This window comes from Coregonus clupeaformis, chromosome 29 (assembly GCF_020615455.1).
Source record: "Coregonus clupeaformis isolate EN_2021a chromosome 29, ASM2061545v1, whole genome shotgun sequence".
NCBI classification, from domain to species: Eukaryota; Metazoa; Chordata; class Actinopteri; order Salmoniformes; family Salmonidae; genus Coregonus; species Coregonus clupeaformis.
Genome location: NC_059220.1, coordinates 49916636 through 49939866, shown reverse-complemented (window position 1 = coordinate 49939866; position 23231 = coordinate 49916636). Strand labels below are relative to the sequence as shown.

At 44.9% G+C, this 23231-nt stretch overlaps 1 protein-coding gene across 1 annotated transcript in view; it reads right to left on the bottom strand.

Annotated features, from left to right (window-relative positions):
* Positions 1–1141: 1141 nt before the first annotated feature.
* Positions 1142–23231, bottom strand: part of si:dkey-16j16.4 — a 50777-nt gene continuing 28687 nt past the window's right edge. The window contains exons 4-5 of the mRNA XM_041855646.2: positions 12143–12196; positions 1142–3806 (exon numbers count right to left, since the gene is read on the bottom strand). Of these exons, the coding sequence (XP_041711580.1) occupies positions 3681–3806; positions 12143–12196 (180 nt within the window). The 3' untranslated portion in view covers positions 1142–3680. The remainder of the gene's footprint in view (positions 3807–12142; positions 12197–23231) is intronic.

The following is a 23231-nucleotide window of genomic DNA, read 5'->3' as shown; positions in this document are numbered from 1 at the left end:
TAATTGTTGGCTAATCATGCCAGCCAACCAGAAAAGCAAGGTGAAGCAATTTCGGCATTCTTGATAGTCAGGACAATCCTTGTCCTCCAAATACATGTTTTAGTTGGAAAAAAATTTATTTAGCTAGCAGTAGACATTTAGAATTGAATGTGGAGTGGAGATTTAGTTATGACATCACGTGCCCCGCAAACTTTCGGAATTATTCGGCAAACATTGATTCAAGAAAAAAAAGTTTCCATCTTCATTTGTCACAATGTTCAAACAAAAACTCCACCCCTGTCAATCGGATAAAAATGGTTGCCTATCTTTAGAACATGTCTATCTAGCGTTTCCATTACACGTCACAATTTTTTTGGGACATTGCTTTTGTCAAATAAACCTGAGTCAATGGAAACCTACCTACTGACACAGTCTGATCTGGCAGTAAGAAGTTTGGTGAGATGTTCTGCTGTGATCCAGTGAGGAGGGGTGGGAACCTTGCCGTCTTGGCAGGCTTTGATGTGACACACATGCAAGTCCTGCCTCACTATGCCACCACTCAGCCGTTGCACATGCATAGGCACACTGCTATTATGTACGTATACACTCCCAGATATGTGGGCATCTATCTACAGAAGCCCTAGCTGCACAGAAGCCCTAGCTGCACATAACCCACATTCCAGGTGCACAACCTGCATGCGCACACACACACACTTCTGCAAATACACACAGGTTGCATACACACATACTTTATGCAAGAATGTACTGTACTCATACACATTCAAATCTCAGTTCCCATAAACACAATTTTCCAAATCCCAGTCCTGCAGGACCTCCAGACCGCTTTGGCCCTGGGCTCTCTTGAAGGATGGAGTAACCCCGGATTCAACTCCCAGAGCTCCACCAGTACTGGGGCTAGAGATGCAGTAGGCCAGGGTCATGGATCAGAAGCTGGGTGGGCCAGGGCAACGAGGAAGGCGACACACAGAGTATGAGAGACAGGGAGAATATATCCTCACTGAAAATAAATGACACTCGATTTTGGATTCACCTCGTGCATTGACTGGATTGAAGCCAACCCTGGTACACAGCTAATCCAAAATGGTAATTGTCAATGCATATAGAACTAGTCTATGTAATGTGCTCTAAAATGTATCACTCCTAAGAATCGAGGCCGCAGGGCGTTTATTTAATCATAAATTATGCGAGGGACACAAATGTCAGAGTGCTGCACTACATTCACTCTAGCGGAGCTTGGTTACGGTGACAACATTGTGTTGATCGCAACATGTCCATCAAGGGATACATTCATATGCATAAATAGGTTGTCTTGTCACTTGAGAAAAAACGTTTTTTCATAACTGTCCTCTGATTACCTTAGCATATTGACCCTACAGTCAAGACTAGCCTCAGTTTTACATTCAATACATCAGGAATGTCATTCATAGGCATAAAGATTAGACGTTTGGGATGACTGTTGGTTGTCTCATACCTGGGGCGATGTGCCACAGAAGAAAAGGAGGTACAGGGTTAGAAATGCGTCACGTAGCGTACTACACAAACTCATGACACAGCACCAAAATAACAGCAGTAAATCATGTCATATTCTAGTAGATTTCTTATACTTCCTTTCTTCCATGCTCACATACCTTTATTTTCTGCACCACAGCACAGTGAAATGCATACAGGAAAAGAGGACAAAAGTATTTGATGTTATCCTGTTTTCCTCTTAAGGTGAAATTCACAAACTCGTCGACAGGTTGATGGTTACATTGTTAAAAGTTACCTCTTGATCTACAGTCATACATGTTGTAGTATCTCATGACCTGGGCCCGGTTTCCCAAAAGCATCTTTAAGCTAAGTTCATCGTTAAAACCTTCGTAGGAGCATCGTTAAATATCCGAGCTGTTTCCCAAAACCATCGTTATTACAATTAAACGCTCGTAATCTAACGCCTGCCTCAGATCACTCGTAGAATAGCTAAGTGCATCGTTAGATGCTTTTTTGCTCTCTAGCGTCACTTAATACACAGAAGATCTCCGCTAAACATAGAATCAAATGGTTGATTGATCTGTCTCTGACTGCCGATAACTTCAGAACAAAGTTGACTACAAAGGCGAAGTTGGTAATGTCTTTGCAATTGATACAAACGAGCGACGTATAAAAATATGCTTCAAAGTGAAAACCAAGATGACTGCATTAAAATATAAACAGTAGGCTGTGTTTTCAATGTTCAATCGAGTTCTATTTTGCTACATGTAGGCTACTGTCTGTAATTTGTCTCAATATATTTAATGATGTGTAACGTGCGCAATGATGTGCCAAATCGGTGATTTTGTGCATTTCTATTGGGTAACTATTAAAAGCGTTCGAATAAGCAGCTCAACATTTGCAGCCGTAGGTTGTAATATCTCTCAAGGAGCTGATCCGTCGTCAGTATTGTGAAATAATTATAATGTTAAGGAAATATTTGAATGGAGAAAGCTGATCTGAGAGCAGCACTACCTTTCTTTCGACCCTATGGGTATCGACACATTCTCCAATGACGCACTTAGCGACCATTCTCTGCATGGTGTTTTGGGAAACACATGTTCTATCTTCGGTCGTTGTAGGAAAGATGCATCGTTAAAACACTTGTAAGCCTAAGTTCCATCGCTATCGGGAAACCGGGCCCTGAACAATTCAAATAACACATCCAAAAAAGAGTAATGCAGACAGACGAGATCTACTTTACTTTCAAATAACTGCACGTGCCAGGGGTGCCCTCTGTCACCACAGCCTATTAATGTGTATTATGACAGATTGTCAGGACAGTTTCCCTCTAACTGGTTGATACATACAAATAAATATAGACTCTTTACTTATATCGTGCAGTGTACATCTTGAAATGTGTCAAGAAAGCCTCGGTTAATGAGTTATCCTAATGAGCTGTTGTCCCGTCTAGACCAGGGTATTCCCCGGGGTCCATGTTTTGGCTTTTGCCCTAACACTACACAGCTGATTCAAATTACCAACTCATCATCAAGCTTTGATTATTTGAATCAGCTGTGTAGTGCTAGGGCAAAAACTAAAACGTGGGGGTCCCATGGACCGAGTTTGGGAAACACTTGTCTAGACAACAAACCTGTCTTGCGTTTGATTGAGCGTTTGATTGACCTTTTGATTGTCGTCAACATACGACAAACCTTGTATCAAACGCATTGGAGTAGTCTTTGAATGCTTGTGTTGTCCTTTGAAAATATTTTTTATAATCCATTTTTAGAACAACCATCCATTGAAAATGTGTCCAAAAGACAGCTGTTAATGTATGAAATACCTGAAGTGTCCTTGGAACGGAGAGCTTGAGTGAAGCGGTGTATTTTCAAAGTGATTTCTATTGCAGCCTTGTTGTTCACACATACCGTCTGCCCCCGTCTCACATCATCATCCAATATCAGGGTTAAGATCTCTCCATTCTTAGTGTCTTAGATGGTTCTGTCCAGTGAACCTGTTGTCCGAGCAACAGCATGACTTGACAGAGCGGGATTACCTGAGAGTACTATATTGACCTTCAAACATTGGCTTTGTCAAGTTGTCCTAGCGGTCGTACCATAATGGTATTACTCATTATTTAGCTCAGTCTCGTCTTCAGAGTTTGAAGTCTGGGAGTCTCCGATAGAGTCAGTAAGTGAGGAAGGGGGGGTTGTGTTGGTGTTATCCCCTCACACACACGTGGGGTCTTCGGACGGAGTCAAGGGATTGCAAGGAGGGACCCTGCTGAGGGACCGGAAGGCAAAAATTGAGGGATCATAGGCGTACCTGGGCAGAGGGCGAGTCCCAGTCATGTTCTGTGGACAGAAAGAGAGAGAGAGTATGATTAGAAAATAAAAATAGGAAAAAGTTTGAGAGAAAAAAAGTTTGGGTTTGGCTAATCCGGCTTTTATCCTCCATGGATCTGGGTGGATGGAAATAGCAGGGCTTACCCTGCTTCTCTGCGCATTAGCTAGTGGTCATTTACCGGTCAGCCACCATTACTGTAGCTAGGTCAGAGTTAGAGGCTAATGTGACACTAGCTGGTGCCCTCTTACAGAGCCAAGATTCACAGTAGGCAGAAGAGAGACCGAAAATGAATTATGGGATGGAGCCCTTTCAGTCACTAGACTGGATGTTGGTTAGAAACCACAGGAACTCTTTACTGAGTTGTCCCTATGTCATGGAGTTACTCTAGAACTACTTTGGTAACCAGACTATCACCCCTTTGCATCCAGAATAACTAAAGATAGGGTACATAAAGCAATAACTGAAACTCAATTCAAAAAAATTATTCTGCTTCAAATGAGTTTAGGATAGTTACTTTGTAGTCACACCAAGAACTGAAACATTCCCGGTAACTAACTCTGATATCTCTGCAAGTGAATGACGAATGTGACCAAAACCACAGACATGCAGGAAGAGGAGTGAATGGAAAAGTATGATATTTAATTTCAACATTTTTAATGAGACTCTTCATAACAGGGCTAGTGACATTACACTGTTCCACTGCATAATGTACAGAGCCTTGGGCAGGACTCTCATTCTTCTCTGGACAGCAGGGTCTTGTCTAAAATTATCCCGTCGTTTTTCCCTTGACAAGAAATGGCTTTGTGTGAGAAGTGGTAGTGGAGGTTCTAGAGAGAAAGATTGGGGCATTGTCATACTGTAGCTCACTCACTGTAATCAGGAACCGACCTCTGTGGATAAGAGTGCAAACAGAGGAGTGAGTGTGTGTGAGTGAGAGCGCGTGTGTGTAAAGCTGTTGGTTTCCAGTGTCTGGGGTTTGTGCGTTCCGTTCTATAATTTCATCATCCTTCTTTCTCTCTTTTCATCCCTCCCTCAACCTAGACCCGTTTCTCCAATCTCCACCCCACCCGACATCCCTTCAGTCCCATATTTCTCTGCCTTGCCCATCACCTCAATATACATGCTGTTACTGTAATGAGCAGACTTCCACATTAGCAGTATAACGTTTCCTATGTTAGATTGTGGTGGCATTGGAAAAACACCTAATGACATCACCACTATATGATATGACTACACGTCTTTAGGGATCCGAGACCGACAGAGACTACTGCGCCACTGTAGCTTTGCAACAAATCCCAACAGCGCTTGTTAACACACTCCACACTCAGGTAGACTCAGTCAGTCAATGACAGAAAAAAGTATTCACCAGGTTTTGTTTTTGGCCGTTGAAGGATTAAACACATCTGCCCAAAGAGGAAATTACAGTGTGGGAGAGACAGGTTCCAGGTCAAGTGTCATAGATGCCCCGTGTAGCTCAGTTGGTAGAGCATGGCGCTTGCAATGCCAGGATTGTGGGTTCGATTCCCACGGGGGGCCAGTATGATTTTCTTTTGAAAAAATGTATGCACTCACTAACTGTAAGTCGCTCTGGATAAGAGTGTCTGCTAAATGACTAAAATGTAAATGTGAAGTTAAGTTGTTCTCCATATGGCTAGCTGCGCGAGTCCCTCACACCTTGGGACGGATCAGCGTCTGCCGCCCATGTTAGCTTAGCACGTTAGCATTCTCCAGAGTCATATAGAGTCATCCAACGTCTGGAGCCTGATAGACATTATAGCCCAAAAGGGTCAAACAAAGGTTTAGTTCTGAGTTTACTGCAGACAGTTTAATAATGATGGCCTTTGAAAAAGTGCTGCAGGACCAGTAGTTGAAAACAATTTGATAAATCTTTTTTTTGGGGAAACAGCTGTCTGATGTGTAAATGTTCTCTACTTCTTTACATGTATTTGATTGAACTAAGTCAGTTAAGAACAAATTCTTATTTACAATGACGGCCAAACCCGGACGACGCTGGGCCAATTGTGCGCCACCCTATGGGACTCCCAAAAACGGCCGGATTGTGATACAGCCTGGAATCGAACCACGGTCTGTAGTGATGCCTCTAGCACTGAGATGTAGTGCCTTAGACCGCTGCGCCACTCGGGAGGGATTCCTGAACTTTTCATTTCATGACCCTGGTCCACAAAGGGAGGTGTATTTATCTCTTGACCAGTGGTCACCAACATTTTCTGAGTCAAGATCACTTTCGCAGTCAAAAACCGCTCCAATTTCTTTTTTACATTACTTAAATTTTTTTACATTAACCTAATAAAAACAGTTCTGTAGTAATGAGGTTTGTGCAGTAGGCCTAATACATTATCACAGCATATTGGCTATATGCCTGGCCTGACAATATCTTTCTTCTCAGACCATATTATATTTCAAAACTAGAGCTTTGATAACAAAATAGATCAGTTGGTGTAGCACTTCCGAGGCACAGCTGAGCATAGCTTTAAATAATTTGCTTTTTTATTTTACTGGACTGATGGTAACTGTATCTGATGGTCATGGTGCTTTCAAGACAATGGAGAACTCTAAAAAAAAAACGAGGTCGTGACGTCAGTGATCTTCAGGTCGGAAAATTGGAGCTCTAGAAAGATGCCAGAGTTTCCAAAATGGAATTCCAAGATGGTTGACCATTTAAAATTATTTTTCCCGTCGGATCTAGTTTTTTTCCGAGTTCCCAGTTATCTTGAAAGCACCATGACAAAATAGATCATTGTGCCTCATGCACAAATTATTGTGGTTCCTATGACCAGAGAAAGTGAAATATTCCTTGGTATTAAAATAGACAAGACGAGCTGCTAATAATAATTCAAACGCAGGGTTATCGATACACTTGGTTACTAATTCATTGCAGCTGAAGTGTGTTTTTTGTTTTGTAATAAAAACAGTGTTGACAGTGCTGAATAAAAACTTAAACATGAACTCACTCATAAAAACAGCAGCTCTGCTGTATTCTTCAGGCTCTCTCTGGTCATGGTTTTTAAAAGTGATGAAATCTCGAAGACTAGTATCAAACTTTGCTGGAATCTGTAGGCACGGTGATTTGAGCAATCCGATAGGCCAGTGCAGTAGGTGCACTTGATATAGCCACAGATCTCCCGGCGGAGTTTGTCTTTTCAGACAAATGAAAAGGTTCAAAATGGAAACACTGTCTACCCGGTGCGCAGGGCTTCTGAATCAAGTGCACCTACTGCCAACAGAGCTTCTGAATCAAGTGCACCTACCGCCAACAGCGCAACACGGAAAAAAATTATGTGGGGGGCCCAGGACCTTTATCGTTGGCTTTTCTACAGAAATGCTTGGTAATCGACTAGGAATGCCTTGAAGATCAACCAGTCTAGACCAACCATAAGGCTAGAGGAGGAGCAAATAAACATCTCTGTAGCAGAGGAACACAACAGAGAGCAGCCGGTTGGCTAAAAATGGAAAATCACTTAATCCCTGATGAAACACCACAGGGCAACCACACACACACACACACACACACACTCCTCCTCCATCTCTCCTCTTCTTCCACCACTTTGAAAGATGAGCCTCAGTTACATATTTCAGTCAACGCTTCGAGACGACAAAAGTAGTGTTCTCCTACATGGAAAGGGGTAGCATATGCATGCAGCTATTCTGTAGCTAGCTGTGTGTGTGTTTACCTATCCCTGATTATGATTATTTGTATTATTCTGCGTGTGTGTGTTTGCCAACCTCAATGGTGTGTCTGTGCGCATAAATGTGTGTGTGCAATGGGCCACAGCTTACAGCAGGGTTGGCCAACCCTGTTCCTGGAGAGCTAACCTCCTGTAGGTTTTCGCTCCAACCCCAGGTGTTACTAACCTGATTCTTCTTATCAACCTGCTAATTATTTGAATCAGGTGTGCTAGATTAGGGTTGGAGCAAAAACCTACAGGACGGTAGCTCTCCAGGAACAGGGTTGGGCAGTCCTGGCTTTCAGTAACCCACACAAACAATCACATCACTTTCCCGCCACACTGTGCGTCCTTCTGGACTGTCCTGATTTGTGCCAAAATTACCAGGCGCCTTCGACTCCTCTCGAGCTGCCCAACCTGCCTCCACCCACCCTTTACACAACCCAGGAACCACACACACTCATCCTGCTGGTCACACATGTCGCTCTCCCAAAACATACCACAATGGTCTCAGGACTGAGATCCTATTTAGAGCTAGCGTATATAGCTTGCATCTTCACCATTGTAAGAAAATGATGACCTATTGCAGGAAAATAACTTAGGTGTAGTGCCACTTGCTTTAAATAAACCCTTGGTTTCCTTGGTTCAGAGAGAAACTGAATGGTAAACGCCCAGCGATGACATAAAGTACAGTGCCTTCAGAAAGTATTCACACCTCTTGACTTTTTCCACATTGTGTTGTGTTACAGCCTGCATTTAAAATTGATTACATTGAGATTTTGTGGCACTGATCTACATTTACATTACATTTACATTACATTTTAGTCATTTATATAACAAAGTATTGAGAAACTTTTGTTATTGACCAAATATTTATTTTCCACCATAATTTGCAAATAAATTCATTAAAAATCCTACAATGTGGTTTTCTGGATTTTTTTTTCTCATTTTGTCTGTCATAGTTGACGTGTACCTATGATGAAAATTACAGGCCTCATCTTTTTAAGTGGGAGAACTTGCACAATTGGTGGCTGACTAAATACTTTTTACCCTCACTGTATATATATATATATATATATGTATATATATATATATAGATCAGAAAACCAGTCAGTATCTGGTGTGACCACCATTTGCCTCATGCAGCCCAACACATCTCCTTCGCATAGAGTTGATCTGGCTGTTGATTGTGGCCTGTGGAATGTTGTCCCACTCCTCTTCAATGGCTGTGCGACGTTGCTGGATATTGGCGGGAATTGGAACACGCTATCGTACATGTCAATCCAGAGCATCCCAAACATGCTTAATAGGGGACATGTCTGGTGAGTATGCAGGCCATGGAAGAACTGGGACATTTTTAGCTTCCGGGAATTGTGTACAGATCCTTGCAACACGGGGCTGTGTATTATCATGCTGAAACATGAGGTGATGACGGCGGATGAATGGCACGACAATGGGCCTCAGGATGTCGTCACGGTATCTCTGTGCATTCAAATTGCTATCGATAAAATGCAATTGTGTTCGTTGTCCGTTGCTAGCCCATACCATAACCCCACCACCACCATGGGGCACTCTGTTCACAACGTTGACATCAGCAAACCGCTCGCCCACACGACGCCATACACGCTGTCTGCCATCTGCCCGGTACAGTTGAAACCGGGATTAATCTGTGAAGAGCACACTTCTCCAGCGTGCCAGTGGCCATCGAAGGTGAGAATTTGCCCACTGAAATCGGTTACAACACCGAACTGCAGTCAGGTCAAGACCCTGGTGAGGACGACGAGCATGCAGATGAGCTTCCCTGAGACAGTTTCTGACAGTTTGTGCAGAAATGATTTGGTTGTGCATACCCACAGTTTCATCAGCTGTCTGGGTGTCTGTTCTTAGATGATGCCGGATGTGGAGGTAGTGGGCTGGCGTGGTTACACGTGGTCTGCGGTTGTGAGGCCGGTTAGACGTACTGCCAAATTCTCTAAAAACGACGTTGGAGGTGGTTTATGGTAGAGAAATGAACATTAAATTCTCTGGCAACAGCTCTGGTGGACATTCTTGCAGTCAGCATGCCAATTGCACGCTCAAAAACATCACATTTTAGAGTGGCCTTTTATTGTCCCCAGCAGAGGGTGTGTAATAATCATGCTGTTTAATCGGCTTCTTGATATGTCACACCTGTCAGGTGGATGGATTATCTTGACAAAGGAGAAATGCTCACTAACAGGGATGTAAACAAATTTGTGCACAACATTTTAGAGAAAGAAGCTTTTTGTGCATATGGGAAAATTCTGGGATCTTTTATTTCAGCTCATGAAACATGGGATCAACGCTTTACATGTTGCGTATATATATCTGTTCAGTATAATTACGCTTTGGATGGTGTATCAATACACCCAGTCAATACAAAGATACAGGCGTCCTTCCAAACTCAGTTGCCGGAGAGGAAGGAAATCACCAACGGTGATTTTAAAACAGTTACAATGTTTAATGACTGTGATAGGAGAAAACTGAGGATGGATCAACAACATTGTACATAGTACTCCACAATACTAACCTAAATGACAGAGTGAAAAGAAGGAAGTTTGTACAGAATAAAAATATTCTAAAACATACATCCTGTTTGCAATAAGGCACTAAAGTAATACTGCACAGAATGTGGCAAAGAAATTTACATTTTGTCCTGAATACAAAGCAATATGTTTGGGGCAAATCCAACACAACACATCACTGGGTACCACTCTTCATATTTTCAAGCATGGTGGTTGCTGCATCATGTTATGGTTATGCTCGTCATTGGCAAGGACTAGGGAGTTTTTTTTTTTAGGATACAAATAAACAGAATAGAGCTAAGCACAGACAAAATCCTAGAGAAAAACCTGGTTCAGTCTGCTTTCCAACAGACACTGGGAGACAAATTAACCTTTCAGCAGGTTAAACCTAAAACATAAGGCCAAATACACACTGGAGTTGCTTACCAAGACGACAACGAATGTTCCTGAGTGGGCTAGTTACAGTTTTGACTTAAAATCACCTTGAAAATCTATGGCAAGACTTGAAAATGTCTGTCTAGCAATGATCAACAATCAACTTGACAGAGCTTGAAGAGTTTTAAAAAGAATAAATGGGCAAATATGCAAATATGCAAATACTGTGCAATCCAGGTGTGCAAAGCTCTTAGAGGCTTACCCAAAAAGACTCACAGCTGTACTCACTGCCAAAGGTGATTCTAACGTGTATTGACTCAGGGGGTTGAACACGTGTTGTATTTTCCATGAATTAAATATATATTTGTGTTTTATTTTTCATTAATTTGTAAACTGTGAGGGAACAATAATTGCTTTCTGTTTAATATAGACTTCCTACTTTCTTGTTAGAAAAGGCATAGTGGCTATAGCAGAGGGTCATGGGAACCAGTGACGGTGTCAGATGCTTTCCCAGCATGCATTTGGAGGGGCATCAAGGTGTTGGCAGCAAGATAGACTGGGTTGTTCATGGGGGCTGCATGACCTTTCAGCCTTATCGCTACTGTAATGGACACGGCCATCTTGACTGGGTATTGTGGCTCAGCTTGAAAGGATAAGGACTCAGAGCGTGTGCGTGTGTGTGTCAGGGTTGGGTTCAATTTGAATTGAAGGCAGTCAATTCAGGAAATAAACTAAAATTACAATTCAATAATCTATTTATTTCAAACGTTTTTACATTTCTGAATGTTAAATTCAAATCACTTCCTGAATTGACTGCCTTCAATTCTAATTGAGCCCAACCCTGGTGTGTGTGTGTGTGTGTGTGTGTGTGTTGTGTGTTTCATGCAATTGAGTTTCAATAAAGGGCCAAAAGGAGTGTGACAATGTCTGTAGCTAGGTTTCCATTCACTTGTCGAAAGATTTTCAAGCGAATGATCAAATACTTGCATTAAAATGATATGCATTTTACCCACGGAGGTGTGTTTCCATCAAACTGGCTTGTTGTGGTGATGATGTAGTGCGCATAAAAAGCCGTATAAAACTTTTCATTTACCGAATGAAAAAAGACAAGTTCTTTGCGTTTCCATCTAATTTCTAACTCTGTTGATGGTTTTGCCACAGAAAGTCTTGTGATAACAGCACATTCGCCCACACTGATCTATTCTACGGCTCGCAGATACGGTGCAGATGAGATTAAATCAATATCATTTTTATTTGTCAATTGGCAGCCAAGCACCGATCATCATGTCAACATCATACAAATTAAGATATTTATATATAACTATTTTCATGGGAAATGAGCATCAAGCTCATCACCGTGCACTTTCTCTAAACTGTGAATGCTTTTCCAAGTCCTAATCGGAGGACCACACACGATAGTGTCACGTGACTGCAGTTTACTTAGACATTACGGTTATTCTATCAACAATTGCGCAAAAAAGCATTTGTTGCTTGATCTGTTTCACTGACAAAAAAGTATTCACCCGTCTAGCGTATTTTGTTTTGTCGACATATAGGAAAGTTTACTGACAATCATGCTGTTTTCTATTAGGCGTGAGTATTATTTTAACCTAAATATACTTTACTCACACGAAAATGGTTGTATGGAAACATAGTTTGTGAGTGGTTTAGTGTGTATTTGGGATTATATTCGTGTTTCTCTGTACAATAAAATAAAATTGCAGATGAATGTAAACTTACCCGAATCTTTATGGTCCGTGTTTTCCCACCACTGTTCTTTTTCAGGAGCATTTTCTGAGGGGAACCAAGGAGAAAGACTGCTTAGCAAACATACCTCTTTGGACCAACTTCATCCCGCAGCATACTAACACTGACTCACTTCAAAACACCACTAATAATGCATTTATTTGTATAAAACATTTCATACAAAGAATTCTGTTTAAACTTCACACTTAGGGGGAAGTTTATTCCTCAGAGAGCAACCAAATGGGTTCATGTTCGATGATGTCACAGCAACTTACCATCGTAAGTCAATTAAGAATTATAAACAATAAAGTGACCGGAGTGCAGCTGCTGCTAAACCAAACAAGCCAGTCAATGAAGCTTTTGTAACATCCTGTCAAAGACTCCTTCCCAGTCCACCCAGCAGAACCATTCTCGTAAGTGACAGAGGCCCTTTACAATCGAGGAATTGTCTGTGGGGGAGGCAGGGGACTGGTGCTTTTGAAGAGGAACAGGGCTCTTTGGAAGGGGTTAGTAGAATGGAACCGCAAGACTCCTGCTGTTGTGGAGGGAGGGAGAGTTGGTATGGATACCCCATTACAACAATGTGAGTACAGTCTGTTTAGTAGTTGAAAGTATGGTGAATATCATTAAATGTGCTCTGTCTCACCCCTGCATTTCTGTCATTTGAGGCCAACAAAGAATATCCCTATTTCTTTCAAGGCGTACAGTGGGGAAAAAAAGTATTTAGTCAGCCACCAATTGTGCAAGTTCTCCCACTTAAAAAGATGAGAGAGGCCTGTAATTTTCATCATAGGTACACGTCAACTATGACAGACAAAATGAGATTTTTTTTCTCCAGAAAATCACATTGTAGGATTTTTAATGAATTTATTTGCAAATGATGGTGGAAAATAAGTATTTGGTCAATAACAAAAGTTTCTCAATACTTTGTTATATACCCTTTGTTGGCAATGACACAGGTCAAACGTTTTCTGTAAGTCTTCACAAGGTTTTCACACACTGTTGCTGGTATTTTGGCCCATTCCTCCATGCAGATCTCCTCTAGAGCAGTGATGTTTTGGGGCTGTCGCTGGGCAACACGGACTTTCAACTCCCTCCAAAGATTTTCTATGAGGTTGAGATCTGGAGACTGGCTAGGCCACTCCAGGACCTTGAAATGCTTCTTACGAAGCCACTCCTTCGTTGCCCGGGCGGTGTGTTTGGGATCATTGTCAGGCTGAAAGACCCAGCCACGTTTCATCTTCAATGCCCTTGCTGATGGAAGGAGGTTTTCACTCAAAATCTCACGATACATGGGCCCATTCATTCTTTCCTTTACACGGATCAGTCGTCCTGGTCCCTTTGCAGAAAAACAGCCCCAAAGCATGATGTTTCCACCCCCATGCTTCACAGTAGGTATGGTGTTCTTTGGATGCAACTCAGCATTCTTTGTCCTCCAAACACGACGAGTTGAGTTTTTACCAAAAAGTTCTATTTTGGTTTCATCTGACCATATGACATTCTCCCAATCCTCTTCTGGATCATCCAAATGCACTCTAGCAAACTTCAGACGGGCCTGGACATGTACTGGCTTAAGCAGGGGGACACGTCAGCACTGCAGGATTTGAGTCCCTACGTCAGCACTGCAGGATTTGAGTCCCTGGCAGCGTAGTGTGTTACTGATGGTAGGCTTTGTTACTTTGGTCCCAGCTCTCTGCAGGTCATTCACTAGGTCCCCTCGTGTGGTTCTGGGATTTTTGCTCACCGTTCTTGTGATCATTTTGACCCCACGGGGTGAGATCTTGCGTGGAGCCCCCAGATCGAGGGAGATTATCAGTGGTCTTGTATGTCTTCCATTTCCTAATAATTGCTCCCACAGTTGATTTCTTCAAACCAAGCTGCTTACCTATTGCAGATTCAGTCTTCCCAGCCTGGTGCAGGTCTACAATTTTGTTTCTGGTGTCCTTTGACAGCTCTTTGGTCTTGGCCATAGTGGAGTTTGGAGTGTGACTGTTTGAGGTTGTGGACAGGTGTCTTTTATACTGATAAGTTCAAACAGGTGCCATTAATACAGGTAACGAGTGGAGGACAGAGGAGCCTCTTAAAGAAGAAGTTACAGGTCTGTGAGAGCCAGAAATCTTGCTTGTTTGTAGGTGACCAAATACTTATTTTCCACCATAATCTGCAAATAAATTCATAAAAAATCCTACAATGTGATTTTCTGGAGAAAGAAAATCTCAATTTGTCTGTCATAGTTGACGTGTACCGATGATGAAAATTACTGGCCTCTCTCATCTTTTTAAGTGGGAGAACTTGCACAATTGGTGGCTGACTAAATACTTTTTTTCCCCCACTGTATATCTGACAGACCGATCATTTGTGGCAATCCAGGCAAAAAATACATCTGCCACACAAACGGTTTGCGATGACAATCGTTTCCTATACTTCTTTCACAAATCAGGCAATGTTTTTAAGAACCCAATTCATACAGTCCAATTTTTACCACATTCTTGACGGGATAAGCCTTTTATACCTCCCATGCACATGCCGGGAGTGGGAGTAGGTGTGGGAGTAGGTGTGAGTGGATGTGGATGTGGGTAGGCGCCTATTTTAATAGATCCATTGAATATACACCATCACAAATAAACCCATTATTAATTTGTTTTGGCAGGTCCTAAGAAACATTTTCAAAAGAATAGAATAGTCTATTTTGAGTTTAATTATGTTACTGGTCTGTGCAGCCTATAGGATACATGGCTGTGCCATGCAAATGAAATCAATAATTCCTTATTTTGTTCATTAAAACAGACAACAAACACATATTTCATAGTAAGAATATAATGGAATATAACAGAATAAAATACAAATAATATTTGAGCCCAAGCCCATGTTTTTTTTATCCACCTTCCCAGTCAACACGGAGGGTTCGGGCCTATTCCATTTGAAACTCGGGGGTCTCTGCATCGACTCGTACTCGGGGGGCTTCATACGGGCCGAGCTCTTTCAGAGTCCGGCAGAATCATATTACTGTAATGACCTGGCTAGATCACAAATGAACAATTGTCCAGACAGAGGATTGAGTTTACGAATTCACGGTTTATTAACCAAACTCAACACAGGCTACTGTTTGGCCGTAGCCCACGCCAATTAAATCAAGGATACCCGAATAAAACAACCGTGACCACCTCTTCTTAAGACCAGAGGTAAGAGAGAGAACAATGGCGAAGCATGGTCTTAAACATGCAATGCTCCACACCCCTGCACCCGGTACACAAACCTCCCTTACCCTCTCCAGGACGCTGCAGGGCCCCACCCAGTGAATGTCCAACTTGGGGCACCTGCCTTTCTTTCTCAGAGGGCTGTAGACCCAGACCAGCTCCCCAGCCACAAAGTGCCTTCCCCGGGTGTGCACGTCATAGTTCCTCTTCTGCCTAACACCTGCATTCACCAGCTGCTCTCTGGCGAAGGTGTGGGCTGTCTCCAGCCGGTCCTGGAGTCTCCGTGCATACTCCGGCCCCGGGGAACAGGAAGGCTATCCAGGGGCTGACCAAACGCCATCTCTGCAGTGGTGCGGATCTCTCTCCCCAGCATGAGGAGGGCAGGTGTGCAGGAGGTGGAGTCTTGGACAGCGGCGCGGCATGCCATGAGGACAATGGGCAGGTGCTTGTCCCAGTCACGCTGGTGTTCGGCAGAGACGATGGCCAGCTGCTGTCCAAGCGTTTTGTTGAAGAGCTCCACAAGGCCATCACTTTGAGGATGGAGAGGAGTAGTGCGGATCTTGTGCATACCCAGCCTCTCACACATGGTGGCGAACACATGGGACTCAAAGTTTCTGCCTTGGTCACTGTGGACGGACTCCGCAGCTCCAAACATGCTGAACATCCCCGCTGTCAGGGCGTCGACGATGGTCTCTGCCTCCTGAGCAGGCAAAGCATAGGCCTCTGGCCATTTTGTGAAATAGTTCATGGCCGTGAGCACCCAGCGGTTTCCACTGTCTGTGGTGGGGAACGGCCCAACTACATCCACTCTCACCCTCTCCATGGGAGCCCCAACTGGGAACTGTTGGAGCTGAGCATGAGAACGGCCTGGAGGGCGGCAAAAGCCCTCCACATCTTGTGCTGCCCCAAGTAAAAATCCTGACGGAGGCTGCAGAGGGTTTTTGTGACACCAGAGTGTCCAGTCCCCACCCCCCCATGAGTGCTCTGGGGCACAGCCTCCCCCAGTGCTTTTGGGACCACTACCTGCCACCTCTCCTCTCCCGTAGCTGGCTCTTTGAAAGACATGAACCACTGGAGAGCAGAGTGGTCGGTCCATACAGTAAAGGGCAGGCCACCCAGGTAGTACTTGAAGTGTTTGATGTAAGCCACAACAGCGAGGAGCTCCCGCCGGGTGACACAGTGGCGGTGCTCATGTTTGTTGAATGTTTTGCTGAAGTACGCCACCACTCTCTCCCCCTCTGGCCCCACCTGGGGCGAGCACGGGGGCCTCGATCAGTGCACGTTTGAGGGTGTTGAAGGCCTTCTCGCTTTCCACTGTCCAAGTGAAGGCCTTGTCTTTCGGCAGCAGGCGGTTCAGGGGAGCAGCGACGCTTGAGAAGCCCTGTACAAACCTCCTGTAGTATGAGGCCAGGCCCAGGAAGCTCTTCAGCTGATGCTGGTCGGTGGGGGTGGGCCAGTCTCGGACAGCCCCCACTTTGTCCTCCATGGTGCCGATACCCTCCTCCCCCACTTGGTGGCCTTTCTCGGGGTGGAGCTTCAGGCCTGCGGCAGCCACCCTCTCCAGCACACGCCTTAGCGCCCCCAGGGCTGACTGGAAGGAGCTGCCATTGGCCAGGATGTCGTCGAGGTATACCAGACACTCCTGTCTGGGGATGCCATCGAGCACCCTGTCCATCAAACGCTCAAAAGTAGCTGGAGCGTTGCACAGGCCGAAGCACAGGACCTTGAACTGCCAGTGTCCTCTGTTAGTGGAGAAGGCAGTTTTGGCTATGGCCTCTGGGGAGAGGGGCACCTGCCAGTAGCCACTGCAGAGGTCTAGTGAGGAGAACCAGGAGGACCCCCTAACCAGGTCCAGCGACTTATCGATGTGTGGTATGGGGTATGAGTCCTTCCTGGTTACCTCATTCAGCCACCTGTAGTCCGCACAGAACCTCCGCTTGCCCCCCTTCTTAGGAACCACGACAACTGGTGCCGCCCAGGGGCTGTCTGAGGAATCTATGAAGTCTGCCCGCTGCATCTCCAACACAGCCTTGTCTGCCGCCTCCTGGCGTGCCAGCGGGATACAGCAGGGACGCATCTTGATGGGCCGAGCATCACTTGTGTCGATCTCATGCTGAACCAGATGAGTCTGACCCACCTCTTCCTCACTCAGCGCAAAGCTGTCTCTGAATTCAAACAGTAACTGCCATAACTGTTCCTGCTGCTCGGGGTCAAGACCAACACAGTTCCTCTCCCATATCTCCCTCACTGCAGACAGTGTCCTCTCCTCTCCCATCTGGGGTAGCTGGGCTGGGGAGGCGTGGCCCAGGCGTGGAGGTAGCTTGGGGAATGTAACACACAGCCATAGGTGACAGAGGGGCTGGGGAAAGTCACACACAGTGGGGGAGGGGGGCAGCCATGAGTCTCTGCTGCTTTAACTGTTGGAGTAAGGGGGTTGTTGGGTTATGTGAATGTGACATTTTGGGGGGCCATGGTGACTGCCGGCCCTCCCTGGAAGCTCAGTGTGCCCCCATGTAGGTCTAACTGGCAACCTGTGCTCCTAAGAAAGTCCAACCCCAGGATACAAGGGTCGTGCACAGCCGCCACCCACAATGTATTACGCACAGCCCTGCCCCCTACTGTCAGAGTCATTATTCCCTTCCATTTCATGGGTGCCAGCTCACCTGTGACTGTGCGGAGCTGCACAATTGTGGGCTCAAACTGAGTCCAACCTGGCACAATATCCGGCCTCACCAGGGTTACTGTGGACCCAGTGTCCACCAGGGCAGAGCAGGGTACCCCGTCCACAGTGACATGACAAAAGTCCCCAACACAGGTCCGGCCCACCACAACAACAGGCTCCATCCGCTTGCAATCGTCTGCTTCTGGGGGGCGTGGAGCCTAGCTCCTAGCTGCCGGTGGGCTCCTCCTGGCGATAGTGGTGGTTGGGAAAGAGAGCCAGGGGTCCACACTGCCCCGTCTATGCGGACCCCGAGCCGTTTCCCTGAGCTCTGAGGGACATGTGGCAATCCCGGCGCAGATGGCCTGGCTGGCCATACCCCCAGCAGACCATGGGACCAGGGCGTGTGTTGCGTGCCACCTGTAGCGACACAGCATGAGTTCAGTCATTTCAGCCACCCATGCAGGCTTTTCCGGCTCCGGGCTGCTCTGCCCCACAGCCCGCACAGTGGGTGTGTCTCCCTGCACCCCCACCGAAGCCCCAGCCCACGCGAGCTCCCTCTCCAAAGCCATCTCCAAGGCTATCTGCAATGACTCAGGATGAGCCAGCTGGGTCTGTATGCACAGCTCCGTAGGAGAGAGCGCCTGTATGAACTGGTCCCGCCAAGAGAGGCTCTCAATGTCATTAGCTAGCACCTGTAGTGGTTCTCCAGGCTGCCTGCGTCTATTACTCAGTTCAGAGCGCAGCAGCCCGGGCTGTACACACTGTCCAAAGCGCCTCCTCAGTGCTCCAACTAAAGCCCCATAATCACGTCTGTCCTCGGGGCTAATCAATATCAAAACAGGACAGACCATCATCCGTGAGGCACAAAGCCAACAGCAGTGCCCTATCTTCATTCAACCACCCCCCAAAATGAGCTAACAGTTCAAACCGAGCATGAAAAGCTTCCCAATCCGCCTTATCGGAGTACTACGGGGACTTAACCGATGCGGACACAATCGGGGACTGGGCGCCGCCATGTTTGTTCACATCCTGAGTCCCAGCCTCCTCGTCACGCAGCGTCGACGTCACCCCTTCGTTCCGCCCCCCAGAATCCTCCGAAGTCCATGCACACGCACCTCCTTGGCCATAATCGTCCCCTACCTCCACCTTCACTTTCGGATTCCCTCAAAGCATTTTCAACCACCGTTCCTCTCCATGTAACGTTAAGTAGCCACGGTAGTCAGCTAGCTAGCTGGCTAACTTTTATCCACATTTTTACTTGACACCAATGTAATGACCTGGCTAGATCATAAATGAACAATTGTCCAGACAGGAGGTTTACAAATTCACGGTTTATTAACCAAACTCAACACAGGCTACTGTTTGGCCATAGCCCACGCCAAATAAATCAAGAATACCCGTATAAAACAACCGTGACCACCTCTTGTTAAGACCAGATGAAAGACAGAGAACAATGGCTAAGCATGGTCTTAAACTCGCGATGCTCCACCCCCCCCGCTCCACCAACCACCAGGATGGCCGGCACCAGAACATTCCAGGCATTCTCGTGATTGGCAGATAGCAGGTTGACTGGCATGTCGGACCCCGCGAACACTGGGTACTGGTAAGTACAACACAACCAACGAACAGCATAACACATAACACACAGCTGTCTCTGCGGGTCGCTACATTACTCTGGGTTCCGGCTAATGGTACTCGGGCCGAGTGTACTTCAGCATTTTTGGCCCGATTAACTTTTTTTTCCCATATGAGGTTTTTATTTGGCAGGTGTGGGAAGAATAAAAAAAAACGAATTAATGTAATAATTTGCTTTTCTTTCAAATACAAGGACATTTCTAAGTGACCCCAAACCTTTGAACGGTAGTGTATATTTTTATATTTGGTCCCGGTGGTTCTGTGTAACGTTAGCTACCCAAATTATTTGGATCTAGTTAGTGGTCGACCACAAACCAATAAATTGTTTAGCGAAACTATTCATGGTTGACCCTATACAGTCAATGGGTCAATCAGCTGCTGTGTTCTTTCATTGAAAAGCAAATCTATAAAAAAAAAAAAAAAAACTATAAGTATAATGTAAAATAACATTCTATATGTTGAATGATGAGTGTTTCCAGCTGATCCCATTGCTCACTTGAACTCCATGTAAAGTGATGTGCTCTACAGTACGTCTTCTTGTTTGTCTCCCTACCAGCAGACTTTGTCTCTCCACCCTCAGCCTCTCTGATGGACTGTCTCCACCTTCCACCACCGTGTGCCAAATACTCAAAATGTGAATCTGATGGCTGGCAGCCTGAGCTGGTGTGGCTTGACAGTAAAGGACTCAATGTGAAAACTGTTCACTAGGCACTATTGATTCTTGAAGAAAATAAGTTATAAATGCTTGTTGAGCTTAGTTTAACTGTTCTTCCCCATCAGAACCAAACATAGGCCTGTTTAACTGAAAACAAACAAACACTGTATAATCTTTATATAATGGATGGCCAGTCCTTGCATCCATAGCTCCTATATGTTTATGGTCAGTGCTAACTGGAATCCTTGGGACGCCCCTACCCTAAACCCTGACTTTAACCCTTACCCTAACCTTACACATAACCAAATCCCTTACCTAACCTTAACCATTTTAAATGTTAACTTCAAATGGGGTAGGGACGTCCAAAGTATGCTGAATAGCACGGACCATATGTTTATCATCTGAGAGCTGTATCCATGAATACTTGGCAGGGGACACAAGATAAGAGAGACAGACAGTGGCCTGACCATAGAATTAGGAATTACAATACTATTATGACATAGCCTGACAATAGATCACAGAAAATAGTTATTTTCCGAGGGAAATTGATCCGAGGCCTTTGCGGCCCGAGGGCCACCAGTTGCCCATCCCTGACCTATTGTCCTGAAATTCTGTGCATAGTTCCCTCTTTTAATAATAATAATAATAATATAATATGCCATTTAGCAGACGCTTTTATCCAAAGCGACTTACAGTCATGCGTGCATACATTGTTTGTGTATGGGTGGTCCCGGGGATCGAACCCACTACCTAGGCGTTACAAGCGCCGTGCTCTACCAGCTGAGCTACAGGAACAAATTTGCCTCAAGGACCCACAAGGTTTTTTGAAAAACAATTAAAATGACATCTCCTCCGGAACCACAGGGCCGATCTGGATGAAACTTGATATGTGGCATCTATGGACCAATGTCTTTCAACGCAATATTTTCCAGACTAGTATGTCAAACAACTGACCAATAAACATTAATGTGGGCGTGGTCTGGCACATAAATGCATATAAATCATACACAGATATTTGTATTGTAACCAAACTTGGTACACATGTTCCAAACCCTGTCAAGACTCAACATATGCAAGCACATTCAGATTGACCACACGGTGCCCCTACAACAGGCACATATTTACAGTGCGTTCGGAAAGTATTCAGACCCCTTGACTTCTTCCACATTTTGTTATGTTACAGCCTTATTTTAAAATGTATTAAATTATATATTTTTCTCATCAATCTACACACAATACCCCATAATGACAAAGCGAAAACAGGTTTCTAGACATTTTTGCAAATGTATTAAAAATACATATGTATTCAGACCCTTTGCTATGAGACTCGAAATTGAGCTCAGGTGCATCCTGTTTCCATTGATCATCCTTGAGATGTTTCTACAACTTGATTGGAGTCCACCTGTGGTAAATTCAATTGATTGGACATGATTTGGAAAGGCACACACCTGTCTATATAAGGTCCCATAGTTGACAGTGCATGTCAGAGCAAACACCAAGCCATGAGGTCAAAGGAATTGCCCGTAGAGCTCCGAGACAGGATTGTGTCAAGGCACAGATCTGGGGAAAAGTACGAAGAATGTCTGCAGCCTGGCAATCAGGGGAGAAGGGCCTTAGTCAGGGAGGTAACCAAGAACCCGATGTTCACTCTGATAGAACTCCAGAGTTCCTCTGTTGAGATGGGATAACCTTCTAGAAGGGCAATCATCTCTGCAGCACTCCACCAATCAGGCCTTTATGGTAGAGTCGCCAGACGGAAGCCACTCCTCAGTAAAAGGCACGACAGCCCGCTTGGAGTTTGCCAAAAGGCACCTAAAGGACTCTCAGACCATGAGAAACAAGATTCTCTGGTCTGATGAAACCAAGATTGAACTCTTTGGCCTGAATGTCAAGCTTCACGTCTGGAGGAAACCTGGCACCATACCTACGGTGAAGCATGGTGGTGGCAGCATCATGCTGTGGGGATGTTTTCAGCTGCAGGAACTGGGAGACTACTCAGGATCGAGGGAAAGATGAACAGAGAGATCCTTGATAAAAACCTGCTCCAGAGCGCTCAGGATCTCAGATTGGGGCGAAGGCTCACCTTCCAACAGGATAACGACCCTAAGCACACAGCAAAGACAATGCAGGAATGGCTTCGGGACAAGTCTCTGAATGTCCTTGAGTGGCCCAGCCAGAGCCCGGACTTGAACCCAATCTAACATCTCTGGAGAGACCTGAAAATAGCTGTGCAGCGACGCTCCCCATCCAACCTGACAGAGCTTGATAAGATCTGCAGAGAAGAATGGGAGAAACTCCCCAAATACAGGTGTGCAAGCTTGTAGCATCATACCCAAGAAGACTTGAGGCTGTAATCGCTGCCAAAGGTGCTTCAACAAAGTACTGAGTAAAGGGTCTGAATACTTATGTAAATGTGATATTTAAGATTTTGCTTTGTCATTATGGGGTATTGTGTGTAAATTGATGAGGGGGGGGAACAATTTAAATCAATTTTAGAATAAGGCTGTAACTTAACAAAATGTGGAAAAAGTCAAGTGGTCTGTATACTTTCCGAATGCACTGTATATCTCTTGATCTGTTTGACTCGGTGTTCAAATTGAAAACCTCTGGTTGTTGTGTTGTGTTGATGTGCTTCCCATTTGAGGTCTGGATTGTGATTCCTAGGATTTTTTTGTGGTGTCAAATCTGACTAATTACTAAGAACTTATTTGCTATTTTTTTCTGTTATTCAAATGTGCTGTCAGGAGAAACACTTTCACATCCAAGGCTACAGATGGAGAGACGGATAAGTTTGTCATAAGGTGGCTGCAGCTTGCACCAGACAGAGACGGAGGCAGAAAGGAGAGGACGGAACACAGCAAGGAAAGGGTGGATAGACCCAGAGTCAGATACATTTACATACAGTTGAAGTCGGAAGTTTACATACACCTTAGC